The sequence below is a fragment of the Trichophyton benhamiae genome (assembly GCF_000151125.1).
Source record: "Trichophyton benhamiae CBS 112371 chromosome Unknown Abenha-F-W-01a06.fp72, whole genome shotgun sequence".
NCBI lineage: Eukaryota > Fungi > Ascomycota > Eurotiomycetes > Onygenales > Arthrodermataceae > Trichophyton > Trichophyton benhamiae.
Window position 1 is genome coordinate 274,095 of NW_003315105.1, and position 21,690 is coordinate 295,784.

General features: G+C 49.6%; 4 protein-coding genes across 4 annotated transcripts; 1 reads left to right on the forward strand and 3 right to left on the reverse strand.

Annotated features, from left to right (window-relative positions):
* Window positions 1-10: 10 nt before the first annotated feature.
* ARB_07533 (uncharacterized protein) lies at window positions 11-1,270 on the reverse strand (the record flags this gene model as incomplete). The annotated part of the gene is made up of 1 exon (XM_003014182.1): window positions 11-1,270. The coding sequence occupies one exon, from the start codon at window positions 1,268-1,270 to the stop codon at window positions 11-13; it is 1,260 nt and encodes a 419-aa protein (XP_003014228.1).
* Window positions 1,271-3,014: 1,744 nt separating this feature from the next.
* Window positions 3,015-14,994, reverse strand: ARB_07534 (LovB-like polyketide synthase, putative; the record flags this gene model as incomplete). The annotated part of the gene is made up of 5 exons (XM_003014183.1): window positions 3,015-5,675; window positions 5,828-14,231; window positions 14,293-14,476; window positions 14,527-14,671; window positions 14,734-14,994. 5 exons carry the CDS (start codon window positions 14,992-14,994, stop codon window positions 3,015-3,017), a joined length of 11,655 nt encoding a protein of 3,884 aa, XP_003014229.1.
* Window positions 14,995-17,646: 2,652 nt separating this feature from the next.
* On the forward strand, window positions 17,647-19,201 carry ARB_07535 (uncharacterized protein; the record flags this gene model as incomplete). The annotated part of the gene is made up of 3 exons (XM_003014184.1): window positions 17,647-17,943; window positions 17,996-18,598; window positions 18,650-19,201. 3 exons carry the CDS (start codon window positions 17,647-17,649, stop codon window positions 19,199-19,201), a joined length of 1,452 nt encoding a protein of 483 aa, XP_003014230.1.
* A 1,029-nt stretch (window positions 19,202-20,230) lies between these two features.
* Window positions 20,231-21,484, reverse strand: ARB_07536 (uncharacterized protein; the record flags this gene model as incomplete). The annotated part of the gene is made up of 1 exon (XM_003014185.1): window positions 20,231-21,484. One exon carries the CDS (start codon window positions 21,482-21,484, stop codon window positions 20,231-20,233), a length of 1,254 nt encoding a protein of 417 aa, XP_003014231.1.
* Window positions 21,485-21,690: the final 206 nt, after the last annotated feature.

Genomic DNA, 21,690 nt, shown 5'->3' on the forward strand with positions numbered 1-21,690 from the left:
TTTTTTCTTTTCAGTCTTGCATCCTGTTGGACTCCGCCACCTCCTGTTCAAGAACCGCTGTGACAGCGGCCAGCAGCAGACTCCTCCGCCGAAGACCATACTGCGACTTGCCGAACTTCCTACTCGGGTTGGGTGTTGATGTGCCGGTGCTGCTGTGGCTGTGGCCGTGGTGCTGCGACTTCTCGACCTTCCCCTTGCTGCCAGCGCCGGAGAAGCGACTCGATGTTGCGCACCCGCTCGCCAGAGGGGTGTGAGCGTGGTTGTCATTATTAGGGTGTTTTTGCTTTAGCAGCCGTCTTCTCGAAGGCGTGCGTGACGGCGGGAGGGAGCTGGGGTGCTGATCGTCGCTGATATAGCCCGCGGCTGCATCGCAGGACTCTCCAGGAGCTACTGATGCTGCTGCTGCTGATGCGTATGAGGACCGACGACGATCCGGGGAACAGTCAACGCCACTGTCTAGTAGGAGGGCGAGACGGACGGTGTCGGCGATGGAGGAGGAGGCGCATTGCAGCATCGAGAACTTCTCACGCTGGTACCGGACGTCGCCTGGCCGGTCAGCATCCTCGATATTATTGATATTATTGATGCTATCACCATTATCGACAATGCTTGATCGGCTGTGGGGCATGGAGGAGTAGAATATCTCGGAGGATTTATCTTGATCTTGCAAAGGCAGTTTGCCATGCTCACCACGATCATGGCCATGGTCGATGACATGGGCGTCTCGGGGACTCGGAGGAGGCGAGGCAGTGGAGTCTAGGGGCGGAGGATAGAACGGCGACGACAACCTGACCAGGTCGTTCTCCGTTCTTGACTGAGCAGGCAGCGCATCCAGCAGGGCGAAGGTCTGATATTGGGCATCGGTCGAGCACCGTGGGGGGGTTATGGGCAGCCACCGCCCGCCGTCGTCGCTGTCGCTGCCGCCGTCCTGGCCGCCGCCGGTTTCGAGCGAGTGAGCATGCAGCTGCTTCGTCAGGGAGCCGATAGAGAACCGCTGGCTGCGCTCTGCCGAGTACTCTGCGGGAATGGATGTGGGTGCAGGGCCGAGGTGCTGCTGCTGGTGGTGATGGTGGTGATAGTGAGGGAACTGCCTCGACCGGCGGTTGAGACGAGGAAAGTCCCGCGAATTCAACGGCGACGGCAGCCGGGGCGAAGGACACCGAGAGGATAGAGGCGAGACCAGGTTGCTGTCGCACTGGAACTGCAGGCTATCGATCTCGGGCTGCACTGCAGGCAGCGCAGGAGCCGGGAACGAGAAGCCCTCAAACATGCTGTTAGCGCTGCTGCTGCTGCTGCTCCCGGTTTCCAAGTCGATCGACCGATTGTGCTGTCGTAGGGCCTTTTTCTTGTCCTCCCCTTCCAGTGGGTTATGGTCTTCCTCTGCCTTTCTTATGACTTATCGGATATGGTGGGAGTTCTGTCCGGCGACGAGGGGGGGCGCGTATAGATGGTTATATATCAAATCTCCGGCGCATCAGATATGACAAAAAAAAAAAAAAAAAAGACAGGCCGGGCGGTGCAAACCAAGCGAGGGCAAAGGAAAAAGCAAGCAGGCCAGAGTTTCTCTAAGCCGAGACCGCGGCCGGCATCAGGGCAAGGTCAAGAAGGGCGCATCCAGGGAGCCAGACAAGGCCCGTCCGGTGTGAGTCTCTTCTCTTCTGTGCTGGCTGCGTCTGCCCTGGATCCCGGCAGCGGCAAATGGGCAGACGAAGTGGGCTCTGGGTTCAGTCCTTCTGTCCTCCGCGGTGGAGCAGGGCAGCGCGGCGTCTCGGTCGTTTTCCCTCTGCTGGTCTTCGTGCCTGTCTCAACCTGCGTCTTTGTTAGCACGCAGGAAGCTGAAGCGGGAGAGGAGGGGCCGCAGTCCGTCCTTATATCTCATATCCCTTCCCTCCGTCAGGCGTGCCGTCGTGGGCGCCGCGGTCAAGGGGACGGCGCAGGCAGGCAGCAGGCAGCAGGCAGCAGGCAGCCACCCTTTTGATAGAGGCCGGCGCAGGCATCCGACAGGCCAGGCGGGCGACTGCGATCCCTGGTTTGGCCGTCGTTAGTCCCCGGCTAGTGTGCCTCTCGCCGTCGTCGTGTCCGTCGTCGTTGGTTGGCTCGTCCCACGGCTGGCTGGTGGTTGCGCGATGGAGATGCTGGCGGAAGAACAAGAAGAAGAAGAAGCAAAAAGGAGGCCGGGGGGGTCAGCCTTATCGCAGGGAAGGGCCAGAAGCGGATGTCCTCAGGAGCCACACACAGTCACGAAGCCGCCCGTCACTCTGGCTGTCTGATTCGACGAGGCGACGGCGGGGACGAAGAAAGAGCCGGAGTCTGCTGTTTGCTCGCTATCCAGTGGCTATTATTATTTGATATTATTTGATATTCTGATACGGTACGGAGTAGTTAATGGTGGTGGTGGCGGCGGTGCGGCTCTTCCCGTAGAGTTGCTTCTCAGGCTTCTAGAAGGACGCGGGACGGCCCCTTTGCGGATTTGCTGGAACACTCGGAGTATGGATGAAATGCAGTCTATATTCACGCGGTCTATATGCTAGCTATTCTAAAACACAAACGGCGAGACCCAGATCGAACATCGTTGCCGGGCAGGCTGGTGACGCTCTTCTCGGTGGCTCGCTCCGTTAAAGGGACAAAAAATATGGACCGCCGGCGACGACGAGCCAGCATCATGCCGGAACCCACGAAAGAAAGAAACAGAATATTAAACAAGACAGACAAACATTAGGTGCTCCATAGCGGATTATCTCGCAGTGACAAAGGAAATAGTTATTTTTTTTTTTTCGTTTCTTTATTTTCTCGTTTGCAATTTTTTTTTTTTGTTTCGGGCGGTTTTCGACATAAATCATGCAACTCCCCAACTCCTCGCTAACAACTCGAAAGGGACGGTGAGGGCGGTGTTTTGCTTGGGCTGTTGGTTCTCATTCTCTGGTATTTTGCTCTCTGGTTCATTCACTTTTTGGTTCTTTTTGCTCTTGATATCTTGGTTGGTCGTTGGTTTGCCTGCCGGGAGTAGTGGCTGCCTACGCCTTAGGCGTGCGAGCCATCTTCTCCTTCTCGTAAACAGCCTTCAGGACATCAACTCCGATGCTGAAGCAGGGCTCGACTCCCAGGTCCTTGAGTATCGCCTTGGTCTTCCTCTGGTCCAGCGCAAACATGTTGTGGCCGACCTCGAAGTAGCTCTTGAGCACAGTCCATCGGATCTCCGCGCCTGGCTCGGTGTCAATACGCTGCATTCCGTCAAGCCAGTCGTCCTTGCTTAGGATCTCTGCCTTCACGCTCGGGTCAGACTTGATCTCAGCCATCATATCGACCAGTTGAGGGGTCTTGACCGGGCTTGGGTTGGTGATGTGGTGGATTGTAGCAACGTTCTCTTGACGGCTTAGTCCGTCAGACAGTGACAGAGCACGCACACACTTAGTCATGTAGTCGATCGGGATAAAGTCGATCACAAACTCGAGGCCGCGCTGGCCGATCTTGGGGATGCCGTTGGACTCCACGATGCCGAGAACCATGCGGCGCGCAAAGCTGTCGTCCGGCTCGATTCCTCCCGTCTCCGTGCTTGCAGTTATGGCAGAGGCTCGGTAAATGGTGCAGGGAATGCCTCGAGACGCAGCCTTTTCAATCAACATCTCGGATGCCCATCGTGATTTGAAGTAGCCAAAGCGACTAGTGCCTTCGGGGGTGAAATGGCTGGCACTGGTTTCTTGGGTAACCGGGCGACCTCTTCGCTTGCGGATGGTAGTCTGCCAGGATTGAATGTGCATAACAGACCAGGTAGAGAGGTGATGGATATGAATCTTAACCCTGCCAAATGTCGCAAGTTCGATGATATCGCGGATGGGTTCAACATTAAAGCTTCGAAGGTCGTCATAGGACTGAAGGAGTGAGACGTGAGAGGCGAAGTTGTAGATGGCCTGGATGGTCTGGCCAAGTTTTTTGAAGTCGGAAGTTGATAATCCCAGGTGTGGGTGAGCCATCGCGCCAGGGACGCATTGGATGCGGGACGTGACAGCGTCGCGGTCAGGGAAGAACTGCAGTAAATCCCACTGGTCCAGCACCTTGAAAACATCCTCGGAGGTCATCGGCTCCTCAAGGCCAAGAACATGGATTGTCAACTGGGGGCTTTCACGGAGTAGAGTAGCAAGCATGTGGATTCCGTGGAAGGACTCAACACCGGTAAGGAGAACATCAGTAATCTGAGAGGGGGAAATGTCGGGTAGGCTTTGGTCTAAGGTATACTGAGGAGCGTCAATCAATTCGGTTTCTTTGTCCCAGTCGATTTCGCCGTCAGTGGCATCCTTGGATTTGCTCCAGATGGCATGAGCAATGCCCATAGGGGTCGGCTTTTCAAACATCATTGCAAGGGTTGGAGTGACTTTGAGGACACGCTTGAGCCTGGCCTGCAGCCTGAGCATAAGGATACTCTGGCCACCGAGCTCAAAGAAGCTATCATTGACTCCAATTTCTTGATCCTCGGGCAGCTTCAGGATTTCCTGGAAGCCTTGCAAGACGGTATTGACAAGTTTATCATCAGGCCTATCATTTGGTGCTGGCGCTTGAGATTCAACCGTCTCGGTTGCGGCGGTAGGGAAGGTTAGGGAAAGGTCGCAGTTGAGGAGACGTTGGCGATCAACTTTCCCACCAATGGTGACTGGGAGAGCATCGAGGAATTGGTAACCGTTCGGAAGCATATAGTTGTTAAGATGGCACCCTGCCTTGTTGTTCAGGTCAAACGCAAATGCTTGCTTGCTCTTCTGGTCGGCGAATGGCTTCTTGGTAACAACGAATGCAATTAGTTGGCGGTTATCAGTGATATCCTGAGGATCAGCAGTGGTGGGCGAACGGGCAACGACGGAAATATCGACAATCTGTGGCTCTCCGGATTCGTCCTTGGATTCCACAAATAGTCTCTGTTCAACTTCACCAAGATCTATACGGAAGCCTCGAAGTTTGATTTGCTTGTCACCGGCGATGCGACCATGGAACTCCAGGCTTCCGTCTGGGCGGAACCGGCCTTTGTCACCACTTCGGAACATTCTTGTCCAGCCGGCTTGACGGTCTTCTTCGGAGCAGAAAGGATCGGCTACGAACGAGCTTCGGTTTGCTTCTGGTCGGTTAAGGTATCCAAGGCCAACTTGAGCTCCTCCAACAACTATCTCGCCGATGAATCCCTCAGGGAGGGGTTGGCAGTTCTTGTCAAGAATGTAGTGTCGTGTGTTTGCCATGGGTAATCCAATTGGGATGCTGACTTCATCTTCGCTAGGGTATTCAACATGTTGGATGGTTGTTTGGACCACAAGCTCACTGGGACTCCAGGTGTTCAGGACCACAGCTGGGGTTCCGAGATCGTAGAAGGCCCTGGCCACGCGGACTGGCAGTCGTTCACCAGCGAAGTAAGCAATTCGATATTTGCGGATGTTCTGGAGGCATGGCTTTGCGTTTTCAATGAGAAGGGCAAATTGAGTAGGAGTGAAATAGGTAACAGTAACCTGAGAGGATTCCATGTACTTGGCGAGAGCAACAGGGTCCTTTCGAGTAGCAGCGGTAGCAACGCAGACGCGGGCGCCGCAGGTAAGTGCAGAAAAAATTTGAACAATAGATAAATCAAAACAAATAGAAGAATGATGAAGAAAACGGTCTTTGGTGGTAAATTTATAGTCGTGATGCAGGGTGCTGAGCATCTGTTGAGTGTTTGATTGACTCAAGACTACACCTTTTGGGGTGCCTGTGCTTCCCTTTGAATACATTAAAATCAAATTTCTCTCTCAAAAAATATTCTTGACGAGAAGCAGTATTCCTCATGGGAGGGTTGGGTAGAGGAGAAGAAACTTACCGAGGTGTAGATCATGTAGAATGGGTCATTGTTCGCAGTTTTGAGGGGCCCTTGAATAGGCTGTGGTGATTCCGGGATGTTCTCCATCACAACGGAGTCCAACGGAGAGTTGGACTTGTTGGAAATCTCTCTAGCTCTGGCCTCGAGCTCCTTTTCAGTCAAAAGAAGCTTCATTCCGGAGTCATTGGCCATGAAAGAGAGACGCTCAGTAGCGAAGCTTGGGTCGAGGGCAACATAACCACAGCGAGCAAAGAGAGTACCGATCATTGCGGAAATAGCGTTCACTCCAGGAGTCGAGAAAATACCAATTTTAGATCCGGAATCAATTCCCTTAGATTCAATTGCAGCAGCAACTTTCTCCGCTTTCTCAACGAGGGTCTTGTAGCTGATACTACTTCCGTTAGAGGTCTCAATGGCCACATCGTTGGGGTATTGGCGCGCGATGTCCATGATGCGGGAAGCGACAGACTGGTTCTCCCAGGTGTTCTCAGTGAAGTCCATGGCGAAGAAATTGTTCTTCAAGTGAGAGAGCTCCTTTGGTCCAACCATTGAAATTTCGGAGATTGGTTGGCGATGGTCGCGAATGGCGCTGTTCATGAAGGCAATGAAGTTGTCCAAGAAACGCTCCATTTCAGAGTTGCCGTACAAGGTGCTGGAGAACTCGAGGGAAAGCTTAAGCCCTTCATCGGGGTCCTCGGTGGCCTCGAGCTGCATTTCGCTGGCAGTGGGAACATCCTTTCCTCGAATATCAATCATATTGAAATCATCAGTAGAGTAGGTTGGGATCTTTCCATGCATCTGGTAGTTCACAACAACCTGGCCGAGTGGGAAGTATGCAGGGTTTCTTGGAACACCAACTGCATCAACGATAAGGTCGAATGGAACATTGGAATGAGATAGAGATTCGAGAATCAAACCGCTCATTTCGCGGAGGAAGCTCTCAAAGTCAGTATCGTTGTTGGTGGCGCATCTGACGGGGATAACATTGACAAAGAATCCAACGGTGTCGCTGACAGATGGGTGAGGTCTGTTTCCATCAATCATGTGGATAGTCAAGTCATCCTGCTCAGTGTAGCGGTAGATGAAAGCTCTGAATGCGGCCATGAGGAACTGGGCAGGTGTTATTCCAAGCCGGGCGCAGACTCTCTTCATTCTCTGGTGGGCTCCCTTCTTTAGCAGGCCTTGGTGTATGCTCCTCTTATAGTCGTTAGACTCTGGTCGCTCTGCTTTTGCAAATGGAAGCAGCTTCGTAGGGCCGGGAAGATCATGGTACTTGGCCTTCCAGAAGTCGACATCCTTTTGTTGCTCTTCAGACTGAAGACGCTCGTTGTGCCACATGGTGAATTCAGAGTATGAAGCTGCGGGTTGTTTGACGCCATCCAAATCGTCACCGTTGCGTAGGCAGTTATATAAGTTGCAAACTTGGTCTAGAAGAGACTCACTGCTACCACGATCGAAGGAGATGTGGTGAGCGATAGTGACTACCGTGAACTCCTCTTCTCCAGTTTGGATGAGAGTAAAGCGAATGTTCTCGCCGTTTTCAATGTCAAGGGGTTCATGGGTTTGTTCTTCAATGAAATCCTCAATATCGGCTTCAACATCGTGAGCATCGGTGAAATCGAGGAAGTTGAGCTCCACAGAGCAGTCATCGGTAACCATCTGCTGGGCGAAGGACTCTCCTTCAAAGTAAGCAGTGCGAAGAACGTCATTTCGTCGCTTGAGTTCCTCAAGGGCCATCTGGAAGACTTGAATGTCAGGCTTGCCCTTGATAGTGGCGCATAGAGGCAAGTTTAAGAAGGACTTGTCTTCAATCAGGTTATGAATGAACCACAATCTTCTCTGGAAAGTTGACATAGGAACCTCATCTCCAGGAGAAACTTTGAAGGATTTTTCACCAAGTGGATGATCTCCAGCATTCTTGGTGCTGGATGATCTAGCAGTGCGCGAGGAGGTTTGCTGCTTGGAGGTATCCTCGGTCTCGGCCTCTTCCAACACAACAGCTTCGGACACCTTTTCAACCAAGCCGCGAATGCTTGAGCTTCCAAGGACGTCGAATAGGGCGAGTTCAACGCCAACAGTCTTGAAGAACCATTTACGAATTTCAATGGCGACAATACTGTCAAGACCGTAATCAGCAAGACTGCGACTAGGTTGGACGTTTTCAATATCGATTGACAGGATGAGGGCAATTTTCTCGATGAAGGCATCGATTAGAATATTGAGCCTATCATCAGCGGTGTCTGCGGCGCGAAGAAGGGCCATAACACTCTTCTGGGCCTTGCCGAGATTACCGGAAGAAGTGAAGTCATGGTTCTGGTAGATGTTCTTCATGCGTGGGCCGGAAGTCCAGTAGTAGTCAGGACGTCTCATGTTAAGACCGGTGATTGTTTGGTGGGCATCGAAGCCATTGCTGTCAAGAGTCTTGTACTGGTCCCAAGAAACGGATGTTTCGATCTGATGGAACAACTCTTCTTCATTGACCGGGTCATAGCCAACTCTCTCCATAACAGCTTGAAGCTGGGCATCCTCAGACACAGCACCGATACCAACGACCATACCGATATCCATGGTAGTGGCAGGCAGGCCGTTCTCTCGTCGGTATCGGCAAATGGAATCAATGTAAGAGTTTGCGGCAGCATAGTTTCCTTGTCCCTTAGTTCCAACGGCTCCAGAAAGGGAGGAGAAACAAACGAAGAAATCGAGAGGAATATCAAGGGTAGCCTTATGAAGGTTATATGTTCCCATAACTTTAGGGGTGGTGCAAATTCTCCATTGATCGAAAGACATCTTGTCAAAGGGCGAATCTTGAAGAACCATGGCAGCCTGGAAGACACCCGCAAGGTTATCCTTTATGGCTAGGACACAGTTGTTAACTCCATCGAAGTTGGCTACATCGGCTTTGAACACTTGAACGTTGACATTTCTGTCTTCAAGCCATTGGACAACAGCCTTGGCTTCAGGCTTGTCCGCACCAGATCGAGAAAGGAATGCCAGTTTCCGAGCTCCTCGGCGGTAAAGCCATTCAGCAAGTTTCTGGCCGAGACCGCCCAGACCACCAACAAGGAGGTATGTCTTGTCAGACTTGAGAGTTGCCTTGCTATCATTGGTGTTTGGCTGTACAAGGACTTGGTTATCATCTCCAGGAACGAGAACGACTTTACCAGCGACATTACCAAGCTGGAGCATGCGGAATGCTTTCTCGCACTCGGCATATTCGAGCTCCACGGTAGGGATGGAGCGAATCTTTCCTTGCTGGAAGAGTTCACAGCATTCCTTGAACAATTTCGTAGCAATTGATCGGTTCTTCAAGTTGAACATAGTAACCAAGTCGACACTGGCGAAAGTAGCATTCTTTCTGAATGGGTCCATGTCGATCTTGCTGTTCTGGTGGATATCTCGCTTGCCGATTTCAATGAATCGACCAAATGGAGCCAGACAGGTCCATGTGGCATGGAGAAGCTTTCCAGCGAGGGAGTTAAGGACAACGTCCACACCCCATCCGTTGGTAAGGCGGTGGACGCCCTCAACGAACGAGTCGTCACGGGAGTTGAGGATTTGGTCGTCAGTAAGGCCATAAGTGTTCTTAAGGAGATCTCTCTTGGATTGAGAGCCGACGGTGGCAATAATCTTGGCTCCAACTAATTGAGCTACCTGAATTGCCATCTGTCCAACACCTCCAGCAGCTGCGTGGATGAGCACAGTCTCGCCCTCCTTAAGCCTCGCGGCCTCAACAAGAGAGAAATACGCAGTGGAGAGAACCAGAGGAAAGGCTGCAGCCTGTGCAAAGGTTAGAGAACCAATCTTGGCGCAGTAACAGGCTGGGTTCCGAGCAATTGTCCGGTGAGCACCCTCACCAGGGCGGAGTGCGACGACACGGTCACCAATCTGGAAGTCTTCGTCCGAAACCTTGGATCCCTTGCGAATGACAACACCAGCACATTCGTCTCCAAGTTTGTAATCTTCAATAATACCCATGCTGAGAGCAATGTCACGGAAGTTGATAGCTGATGCCTTAACAGCGATTTCAAGCTCGTCATCTTTGAGAGGTTCATCGGTAATTTCAGTATCATCTGCAAATGACAGGGTTTCCAAGAGGCCAGGTCGGCCAATAACGAGCTTGAGTGGCCTGTTCTTCTGGTGAAGTGGTTGTATTGTGGCCTGGTGATTGTAGCCTCCGGCAATCTTAGAGTTCAACTCATCATTTGCGTGCAATCGGGAGACATGGATTTGGCCATTTCGAAGCGCAATTTCTTCTTCATGGAGGGTTGGGTTGAGGATGCGGAGAATGAGATCGGCAGAGAGATCAGCTTTAGCAGACTTAGTTATATCAAGAATTGCAATTCTCAAGTCTTCAGTTTCATGACGAACAGAGCGAGCAAGGCCTGGGAACATAGCTTGCTCTGGGCAGGGGCAATCCATGAAGGTACCCTGGCTAAGCCAAACAATGTTGCGGTTTGCATCGCTTGTGAGGGACTGGACTGCCTTGAATTCGTTCAAAGCCTTGGATGGCTCATCGTAGAAGATGTTTACATCGAGGGCGTAGAGAGAAATAACATTGTCGTCCATTCGTGTGCCATTTCTGAGAGACAGGAAGTCTTTTCTAGTAACCTTTGCTGAGGTGGTCGATTCAATTCTTTTGGCGAGAGCTTCAGTCTCTGTAGATGGATTAGATGGCATGAGAATGGTAAGAGTCTCAGGAGTGAACACTGATTCATCACCGCCCTTCAAGACGGCCACATCCGAAGTGGCCCATAATTGTCTAAGGTTGTCGGCAGTGGGAGCCTTTGCAGGATGGGATATAACAAGGCCGTTCTCATGGAGATTCTCAATGGAAGCAGCTTCAGCTGAAGAGGAGATTATTATCACATCAAACTTCTCATCAAGAGTGACCTCGAGCGAAACAAGGCCATTCCAGCGTTCAACAAGGGGAGAGAAGCTTGCCTCCTCCGCTGAACCAACTGGCACCACAGTCATTTTGCCGAATTTGCGCCTCTCTCCATTAGAGCCACCAAGATGGTTCAGGATGTCCAAGGTAGAGGTATGGGAGTCAGAGTAGTGAAGGAAGTGCAAATTAGGGTTCTGGTGGACGTAGAGGTCAACAATCTCAGGGACGCTGAGGTTCTGGGCTTGAGCAGGAGTCAGGAACTCGAAAGCCGGCTTCCACTGGATGCCGAAGAAAAGAGTTCTCTTCTGCTGGTCATCAGCATCGCTTCCAAGGCTGGTGAGTTCTAGACCTTCAATATCCGCAAGAAGCTGGCCCTCCTTGGACTCAATACCAATATTGCTAATGGCAACACGGGGTCCGTGCATCCAGCTGTCGACAGCAACGTTGGCCTTGAATCCATCGCATTTGTACTCCTTACGGTTAAGAAGACCAGAAATTTTCAAAGAGCGCATGAAAGTAGGGATAAAGGACTCCGTAATACTGTGGCCCATGAGACCTTCCACTGCAGCGAAGATTGGGTGGAGGGAGGAATCCAAGAAGGTAGGATGAAGCACACTGGCGCTGGAGTCATCACCAGTGGAAACCCTCTTAGGCTCCCAGGTGATTTCTCCAGTTGCGAAGCCTTTACCACACTCCACATTCCCGCTAAGGCACTGGAAAGCCGGTCCATAGTGAAGGCCGATGGTAGCAAGTCGTTGGTAATATTTTGTGTGAGCCAAGGTTCTGTTGCTGCTGGCTCGAAGCTCTGAAGCAGGAGCTCGCTGCTTAATGCGATTGACGGGACGTTCTTCACCCATCTCAACTTGAATCAGACCAGTACAGTGCTCCCTCATAGAGTCACCATCAAAGGAGAAAATGGCGAATTCTTTCCAGGTTGAGTAAACAGTCTTAGCTGATTCTGTAGCTGGGCGAAGTTCCAGCAAAACTTCGGTACCCAAGTCACTGTTGCTGACCATGAGAGCAGACTTGATAGCAATGTCACGAAGGTGGATCTCTTTGATTGGGTCTTCAGGATTACCAAGGCGGATAGCAGCCTCAATGGCCATGGTAATGTATCCAGCTCCGGGGAAGACAACTTTTCCAGAAACAGCATGATCCACTAACCATGGCATCTCAGCCAAACGGAGATAGTTTCGCCATCTGGGGCGGTCTTCGAGGCATCCGGGCATCTGAGCACCGAGAATTTGATGTCTGAATTTGCGAAGACGGTGGCTCTTGATGACACGGGTTTCTGACCAGTATCTCTGGTGGTCCCAGGCATAACTAGGGAAGTCAAGAAGTTTGTTACCACTGTCAACGGTAACAAGATTGTTGTTGGCATCGATGTATTTGTCCTGGTTAACAGCAGGGACGTCAACAGGGTATCCCATAGCAAATAGCTGACCGGCAGCGCTAAGGATGCTATCATAAGCAGCAACCTTACGGTCAAGAACTCCGATGTATGGAAGTTTGATGTTAAGCGAGTTAAGAGTCTGGTTGGAAGGTCCCTTAAGAGCAGGATGAGGGCCGACTTCAACCAAAACATCAATATTTTGCTCATCATCCTCATTGAGCACAATTCCGGTAAGAGCGTCAGAAAACTTGACTTGACCAGTCATGTTGGCGGCATAATAAGCTGGTCCCATGGACTGATAGTCAGCAACCCGGGCAGTGACACTAGAGAACATGCGAGCAGTTGGAGGTTGAGGAGCAAATCCAGGGTGATTCTTCAAAGCACGCTCATATCCAGGGGCAAGAGGAAGCATGTGGTGACTGTGGAAAGCTTGGCCAACCTGGAGACGACGAGCGAAGACTTTGCGCTCAGAGAGCTTAGCTTGAAGTTCAACAACAGCATCTTCGTCTCCAGACACAGTGAAACTAGTAGGACTGTTCATAGCAGCAACTGCAATGCGGCCAGCGTATGGCTTGAGCTCATTGGTAACTTCAGATTCAGTGAGACCAACGGCCATCATAGCACCAGGGACGCTATCAGAGCTGGCAGCTGCGTTGCCCATGTAGAGACCACGGTAGTAAGCGGCAACCATGGCATTAGAAAAGGACAAAATGCCAGCAGCATAAGTAGCAGCCAGTTCACCACTGGAATGTCCAACAACAGCGGTTGGGCGTATTCCCCAGGAAGCAAGGAGGTTAATCAAAGCAAGCTGAAGAGCAGTGCAAATTGGCTGAGAGAATTGAGTCTCACCCAAGCGAGAATCTTCTTGAGATCGAAGAAGCTCGCCGACAACGGTCCAATCGGGCTTATCAGGAAGAGCTTGGAGAACTTCGTCACACTTCTCTAAGGATTGGCGGAAGAGTGGGCTCATTTCAATAAGCTGACGGCCCATTCCCCACCACTGGGCACCTTGTCCGGTGAAGACAAAGCCAAGTCGGGGAGCAGAAGTCATCTTGCTGACCCAAGCAGCGACTGGTAGGGGCTCCTTGAGGCTGCTGACGACAGCTTCATTGGTAGCTCCATAAGCAAAAGAACGGAAATCATGCATGCTTCGCTCTGTGCTAAGGGTAGTGGCAAAGTCTGCAATGCTGATATCAGGGTTTGCCTCCAAGTAAGCCGCAAGTTTATCAGCCATCAGCTTTCCAGCTTTGTCGGAGTGGGAAGTAATCGGTGCAAGATAAGGGCGACCCTTGGTCATCTCAGCGTAAGGCTCTGGGAGAGCAAGCTTAGTGGATGATGGGCGGCTGTATTCCTCTAGGATAATATGGGCGTTGGTGCCTCCATATCCGAAGCTGTTAATGGAGACACGTCTAGCGACACCTTCGCGGACCGTCCACTCAACAGGTTCGGTAGGGATGCGCAGCTTCCATCCCTTGAAATCAACCTCAGGGTTGGGGGTGTTGAAGTGCATGTTTGGAGGGATTTGATGTTTTTCCAAAGCCATTGTTGCCTTCATGATACCCGCCAATCCAGAGGCACCCTCAAGATGACCGATATTTGTCTTGACAGAACCAATCCAGAGGGGCTGGTCACGGGTAGAAGCGAAAACAGAGCTGAGAGCACGGAGTTCTCGGGGGTCTCCAGCTGCGGTACCAGTACCGTGGCATTCGACATACTGAGTATCAGCAGGGCTGAGGCCAGCCTCTTTGTAGGTTCTTTCAATCAAGGCCGCCTGGGCCTGAGCAGATGGGAGAGTGATTCCCTGCTTCTTTCCGTCATGGTTTGCACCAGATGCCCTGATGATAGAGCGGATTCGATTTCCTTCGACCTCAGCACGAGATTGCCGCTTCAAAACAACCGCAGTGATACCCTCACCACGAACGTAACCGCTACCAGCCTTGTCGCCGTGACGGCAGCGGCCGTCAACGGAAAGCATACCAAGATCAGTCATGGTCACGAAGATATTTGAGTCAAAATGAAGAGCAGACCCGACAATAATGGACAAATCGGATTCACCACTGCGAAGAGATTGGTTTCCAAGGTGCAGAGCAACAAGAGAAGAGGAGCAAGCGGTGTCAATAGTAACGCTAGAGGGAATTTGTCAGTTAACAGGAGCAGATGTAGGCATTTGCTTCAATAGAACTTTACCTAGGACCGTGCAAATCATAAAAGTAGGAGATACGGTTAGAAAGAATTGCATCACCAGTTCCGGTCACGGTGTACTTGGGATAGTACTCCAAATCCTTGGTGATCATAGAGTTGTAGTCGTTGGTGAAACAACCACAATAAACAGAAGTTTGGGTGCCCCGGATTTCGTCAAGAGTAATTCCGGCTATTAGTAATTAGTTAGGATATTCAGAAAAAGCAGGATATAAACCTTACCATTTTCCAATGCTTCGTAGACAACCTCAAGCAAGAGGCGCTGCTGAGGGTCCATGGCCTCAGCTTCCTTGCCAGAGATGTGGAAGAAGCCAGCATCAAAAAGACCAAGGTCCTGGTCAAGGAAGTAACCATATTTGGCATTGGTCTACAATAAAGTTAGAATCAAACCGTAGTGTGTCTGTGATAAGAGGCGGAAAATCAACATACGGTTCCCTTGTTGGTTCCATCAGGGTGGTAGTAAGCGTCGACATTGAAGCGGTCAGAAGGCATCTTCTTCTGAACATCGCGCTGGGTCATGATGTTCTCCCAGAGTTTGGAAGGAGAAGAAGCACCTGGAACACGGCAGGCCATGCCGATCACAGCGCTGAAATCATCGCGAGGAGTTGGCGCAGTAGTAGCGCTTGAAACGGTCTCGTTGTCAGAGACGTAAGGGGTGTTAACACCTGAAGTACTAGTCATGGTGTCCATTGCTGCGTAGTTCGTTTGGAAGTTAGTATCAAGAAGAGGAGCAAGGACTTAACCTGAAGTTGTGAATATGTCCAGATGCTTTTCAGAATTGGAATCCAAGACAGAGGACAGTCGGATGGTGCGTATTAGTTACTAAGTATGTATTTTGAATATACAATATCCAGATAATCGATGTCGAACCGCTGGATGGTTGGTAGAGCACTGAGTCGAAGAAAAAAAAAAGTCTATAAGGAATCCCCAATTTGTATATTGAGGTATCGAAGTGAAAGAGGTGGTCCCAGAAGCAGAGAGCTTGGTGGGAGTAAGTAGATGCAAGTAAGGATCAAGAAGAACACAGAGAGAGAACCAAATCAGCCCGGCAATGATTTAATTCTGGAAAGAAATTTTGAAGCTATCTCGGGGTCAGAAAGGGTATTTGACTTGTTCTCGATATCTTAGCCATCTCAGCCATCTTGAAATCTGACTAAGGCTTGCATGGTAGGAACAGTCGAAGTCGCCGTGCAGAAAAGGATAACGGGCAATTTCCAGATCCCTATGCAGGCTGCCTATTGGCTAGACGAGCTATGTGCTGAAAGAAGGTAAAGCGAGTCTTCGAGACCAAAGCTTCTTTCTGTCGGCCAGCTCGGGGAGCGTGGCCGTCAAGATACCAGGGCTGATGTATCTAGCCCCCTTGAAGGTTCGCATTTGGAAAGATTGATTGCCATTAGTTCAAGAGAAGAGAGCCCCATAGAAAAGGGACCCGAAGCTAAGCTGACATTCTTTTCCTCCATGCAGGGAGAAGTTAATATGCATCAAGCCCTAGTCTCGCGTGGCTTATCCCCTGCAAGAGGATGCGGGACTCCATATCATGGTATGGAAGGCCCGCTGCGCTGGCACATGGCATAAAGGCTGAAACCGCTTAACGCGAGGCTGGAGGAACAACGCATCCTTGGTGGTAAATCCTCCGCGTGGGCTCGGGGGCGAATACCGAGTTCTGCCCCATTTTGTACTGCTACTACAGCCCAGGGCAGCTAAATGTGGACTCTGCGCAAAGTAGACCCTTGTAAGTGCTTAGTGTAGATGCGTAGATTTGATGAGATAACTAGTCCACGATTCATTCACCAAGGCACAGGTGGACCTTTCGAGATCGGCCGAATGGCAGCAGAGAGAATGCAGGGGCCCCGATGCCTGTTGATACATTTATGGGCCCATTATTCTGGGCTGACTGGCAGCTTGATGCATGGACACGAGAACAGAGACCGCGATGCAAAAGGCTGAGGATGAAGAGATGAGGTTGGTTGACGTCGAGGTTTGGAAGTTGAAGTTGATGTTTAGGTCAGTCATGCTGACTAATCACTTATGAGACATCGAGGCTGAAACTTCAACTTCCAACGTCGACTTTGATATCAACAAACAACAAGCAAAAAAGAAGGAAATAAGAAAACTGCTACTCCATAATAACAAGCTATTTTCAGCGCTGGCATACTTTACGTTTCCTTCTGCTTGCCTACCTGCCGCTCTTCCCATGTGGCAACCGCCTCGGCGCATGCTGAAGGCTCGACATGGGATTGCTTACTGCTAAAAGTCTAGACGGCCTCTCGTATCGCTTTAACTACCTCCGGAATCTTATGGGGTCGTGGCAGCCAGATCTCCGCAGAATGAAGGCGAGGAGACTGGAGACATCTCTCCATTGCTCTACCTCAGCATGAGTTGCATAGGCTAACACTGGATTCCCTCCTATATGACTCTTCAGGCATGACAAGCGATGCTAGCTCCTTGCAGTCAGCTAGTTAGTTGAGCTTCATATTAACTAGCCCATCGTCAATGTGTCTATCGAATCACCAGCAACATTATCGAAGATGCCCTCCCCTCGATATCAGGCATCTCAACTAAGAGTCTAGCACATACGAACACAGGAAGTGGAAAACAGAGCTTCCCGTCCGCTCAGCTGTACTTAAGCCACTTGCCGGTCGGTTAGTAGTTGGGTGGGTGACCACCAGCGAATCCCGACTTTCGTATGTCTAATTTCTTTTTTTTATTATTCTTGCTTTTTCGCCATCCTCAATTCTTACCGTATATTTTAGTCGTTATTGTTGTTGGCGAGCAAAGTATTCAATATGCAGCCCATAAGTTATGAATGTGTTTCTCCCGGAAACGCTGTGTGTCGATATTTCCACCCATACTCTGAAGTTACGCCTGTAACTGCTCAAGACGAGAGCTAGCTTTGCATAAAAGACTTGTTATTTCTCTTTTCCTCGAATAATTTGCATGCCAGTCCAGGATACACGAAACAAGGCTACTAATAATGATCCGTTACGCGTCGGGTGCTCGATACGTCCACCCATTCCTCTGTACCAGGAGGAAAGCAACCGGACTCTTCCATGGGTGACTTTCAGCGGCTGGTTTTCCGCCACTTTTCTCCTCACGGAGCTTTTTATTAAACCCGCTACCCCCGTTGATATGGCATCGTGAACTTATATAGACGACCTCTGCTCTATCCTACGCGTGCTGTCGTTGTCTACCCTGTCTGGAATCCGGTTAATTCCTACGGGCTTTTTCTGTTTATCTCATCTCGCCATTGCGTGATATCTTCTTTTCAGTACCTCTATCGGGTGCTAGATACCCGTTTGCTCATACATTAGTAATCCTACATTTGCAGTCTCACCCGTCACCATGTTCGTTGACTACATCCGGACGGCCTTGACACAGCCAATCAACATAATACCAACTATCATCATTCTCTTTATTGTCTTCAAAATCCGAGCATGGTCCAAGGATGATGGCATCCCGTCCGTTAAATCAAATATTCCAATTGTCGGAAACCTCCTCGATTATGCTAAGGATATGGAAAAATATGTCCGTGAGTCCGGCAAGAAATACGGACAGGTCTTTCAAATTAACCTCCTCCTTACGAACACAATCTGGCTTAACGGCCCTGCTTTGAATAAGGAATACCTCTTTGCCCGCGAGGTAGGTAGTCTATGTACCTTCTGGTAAACAATCTCGTCTAACTATTCATCAGGATGTTTGGTCATTCGGTGACGGCATGGGAGTGTTCCTGAACAAAGTCGTTGTCCCAAACTTCTTCGACCAGCTTCGTGTTCTTGTTGGATCACTTAGCAGAGGAATTTCCAACAACGCAGCTATCTCACATTATACAAATCTAGCTGGCATTGAAACCGAGAAGGCAATTGCCGACTGGGCTGACCGCAAGGAGCCCCTGAACCTTTTCAAGGACACTTCTTACATTGTACACAAAATTATTGTCCAGTGCATGATGGGTCCAGACTTCTACGATGCTGCTGATGAACTTTTTGACCTTCTTCACGTCATGGAAGCGAATCTTGGTAGCATCTGGAACTTCATTCTCCCTGAGTGGCTACCTCATCCAGCCGCTAAAAAGCTCTGGGCTGCCCGTGACCGTACTAAGGAGATATTCAATGTCCGTCTTGCTGCCCGTGAAAAGGAGCCGGAGAAATGGAAGAAAGAACTGGACTACATTTCATACACCCTCCGTGATCCTGTCACTGCTCATCTAAAGGACAAATACAGTGCCCTTCACACAGTTCTCATGTTTGCTGCCCACACAAGTACTGTTGCCGGCGTTGCCTGGACTATCATTGAGGTGAGGCTCCCCATGTTCTTCCAGTGTCCTTAAATCGCTAACCAAGCTTAGCTTCTCAAAAACCCTCAATACCTCGAGCGTCTTCGCAAAGAACTAGCTGCCAACCCGAACCCCGAGGAATCCGAGTTCCTCAGTGCCCTAATGAAAGAAACTGTCCGCCATTACGTGGCTTTCAACGATCTCCGCTTCACCCGCCAACCCAAGACTCTTACTAACGCGGATTCTAAGAAGCCCATTACTATCCCCGCTGGTACCATGGTATCTATCTCACCTTACATCACCCACCATGACCCAAGCATCTGGGAAAATCCCAACGAATATCTTCCTGAGCGTTGGATCGATGAGCCAAACCTCCAGAAAAAGATGAATGAAGGCAATAACATCCGCTATTTACCATTTGGTGCCGGAAGTCATCGTTGTCCTGGAGAGAAGATGGCACTAATGATGATGAGGACTATTGTTGCCAAAATTGTTATGACCTGTGATATGGATTGGCCCGCTGGCGAGGCTAACCAAAATACCACCGACTTGGACTTCGCTAAGATTGGAAGCCCATGGCTCAAGGGTGACATTCGCGTTAAAATCCAACCCAAGAGGAAGTAGATTCTTCTCCCCATCCCTTCAACAATGAGGCCAGCGATGGAAAAAAATAGATATTTCTTCTAATTTTATTTACGAAGTATTGACATTAGTTATCTTCTTTCTGCCTTTAATGTTATACATGTATTTAGTCACCTTATTTAGTCACCCCCCTCTACTCGTCTGACTGTTTTTAATAAAACTTTGCAGGAATGTTTGCATGGGTATTTTCTATCATTGAATACTTTTAGATTGAAACGTTACTAGTCCATGGTTTCCGATGCAGTGTAACACAATTGAATTCCTGCTGCTTTCCTTATCCCACGTAGGTAAAAACCCAAAATGGAATAACATGTAGTTTTCCTATGTTTTAATAAAATGAGAAACGATGTATCCATGGATCCATATGTAAGCGTTCAATAATGATGGCATCATGAAAGTGCCTCGAGGCTCGTATACTTAGATCTTAACATAGTTAGTCAACTAGTCAAACAGATATCTCGTATTCTAATTCATCCAGCTCTGTTCTGGAAGGCCTGCCGGTACTGATTTCCCAAAATGAGGAGTGATGGGAACTCTCCTCTGTCGGCAGGAATACCTAGATATATGAAAGTAACAAGCAGCAATATTTGAATAACAGCTAGTGGCATACAATGCAGCTCAAGTGCTGCATCCAATCATGAGGGTGATACAAAGCATACTTGTGAACTATTGATTTACATGCAAATCACCTAGTTGCAACAAGCCATGCATATGGATATACTAGATGGCCGCATCTAAAGGAATGGGGTTCCCACCCACAGGTGAAGTTTCCAGTGCCAGATTGTAGGCCAATTTGAGTGGGACAAGGTAGTTGAGTGGTTAGGAAACGAAGAGTAAAAGTCTTGGTTTATATGGAATTAGATCTATGTTCACTATCAACTTTACAATGTTGTGGTATATAAAAGGTGTGCAGGGTGAAAACCCCGGTCCAGCAAGCTGGAGACGAAGATATTAGTCTATAGTAAAGATAGATGTCAAGCCAAACGTAAGAAATGATTGTTGGGAAAAAGCTTAATCACGAAAATCGGCGAGGCCAACTCTGTTCTTTTCGAAGTCGAAGAGGATAACCTTGTCCTTAGCAAAATTCTCACCAAGATTTCCGATAACGAAGTTCTCCCCTTGGCCAATAACACGAACGTTAAGGACACAGACATCCTTGCCATCCATGGTCTTAGCTTTGGAGATGTAGTGTCTGGCCTCGATGCTCCAGACTCGGCGCCATTTGCCGAACTGGTACTTCACAGCAGGGAAAGAATCAACCCGGTCACAGTCAACAGAGTAAAACTTTTGCTTTCCATTGTTAGGAAGGGTGGCCATCGTAAGGTTGACGGGCTGGGCATTGGTAATGGAAACAAGTCGCCTGTAACTGGCAACAGACATGGCGGCACCGCGTCCATAACTGGCATGGTCGAAGACTACTGCAGAGCCTGTGGTGGTATTGAGAGCCTGCTCTTCATTACCGATAAAGTGTTTTGTAACCGGGATAGACCAATAGTTATAGAAAGCCGGGTTATAGATGAAGTCGATGTCATTCACAATGGGGAAGACGATAGTGTTGATCCACTCGATTCCACGCCATCCGATATCCCTGTGATGGTATCCACCAAGAGTTTGAATGCCGTCGTTTCCGTTGCACCGTTCTTTCGACGGTGACTTATAACCTGGCTCATCGCTATAGCAATAAATGAACGACGTAAGGCCAGAATGGAACTTTTTCTGTTGGACCATCTGGTGGAATGGAGCTTGGATGGACATGTTGTCTGACTTAAAGACAGGAGACATCCCAAAAATGCCGCTGAATGGGTAGGGAAACGAAGCCTTCCAGTTCAACTGGGAGAGCTGGAGCGTAAGTCGAGATTCTCGGTCACCAACGCGATAAATGTCGGAAGCAAATACTGCGGTAAGATCCTTGTCCATGAAGAAATGGTTGGGGTTCCATGTACGGGTTGGATATAGGTTGGTCTGGTTGACGAGGGAAGTAGATTGTGTCTCATTGAACAGCTTCTGTCCGGGAGCAAGGCATCCATAAGCATTATTGGTATGGTTGCATTTAGTAGAGACGGTGTATGCGCCTATCCAAGTCCAATCGACGAAAAGCCTGGTGGCCTGAGCTGGTGTTCCGATAGTGACTAGGTCTGTATTGAAACCATTCTGGTACAGCTTCAAGGGTAGATCAATCATGCTCTGTTGTCTATCATTGGGAGCGGCACTTGCTTGAGGGATAGTCGCAGCCCCCAGGGCGACAAGGATGAGGATGCCACGCATGATGTCAAGTCAGTGTGGTCACTGTTGGAGTAGAGGGAAAGGAGGGTGAACCAAAGTAGTAGGTCTCGCAGGCCAGCACGAAACTTGGTGAGAATTAGCGATTGAGACAGATATGGATATTCAAGTACTCAGTGTACTTTTATTAACTGGAAACAATTGATGAAGATCGAAGGATGCTTCATCGTAGTTATACTGTCTCAATGTCG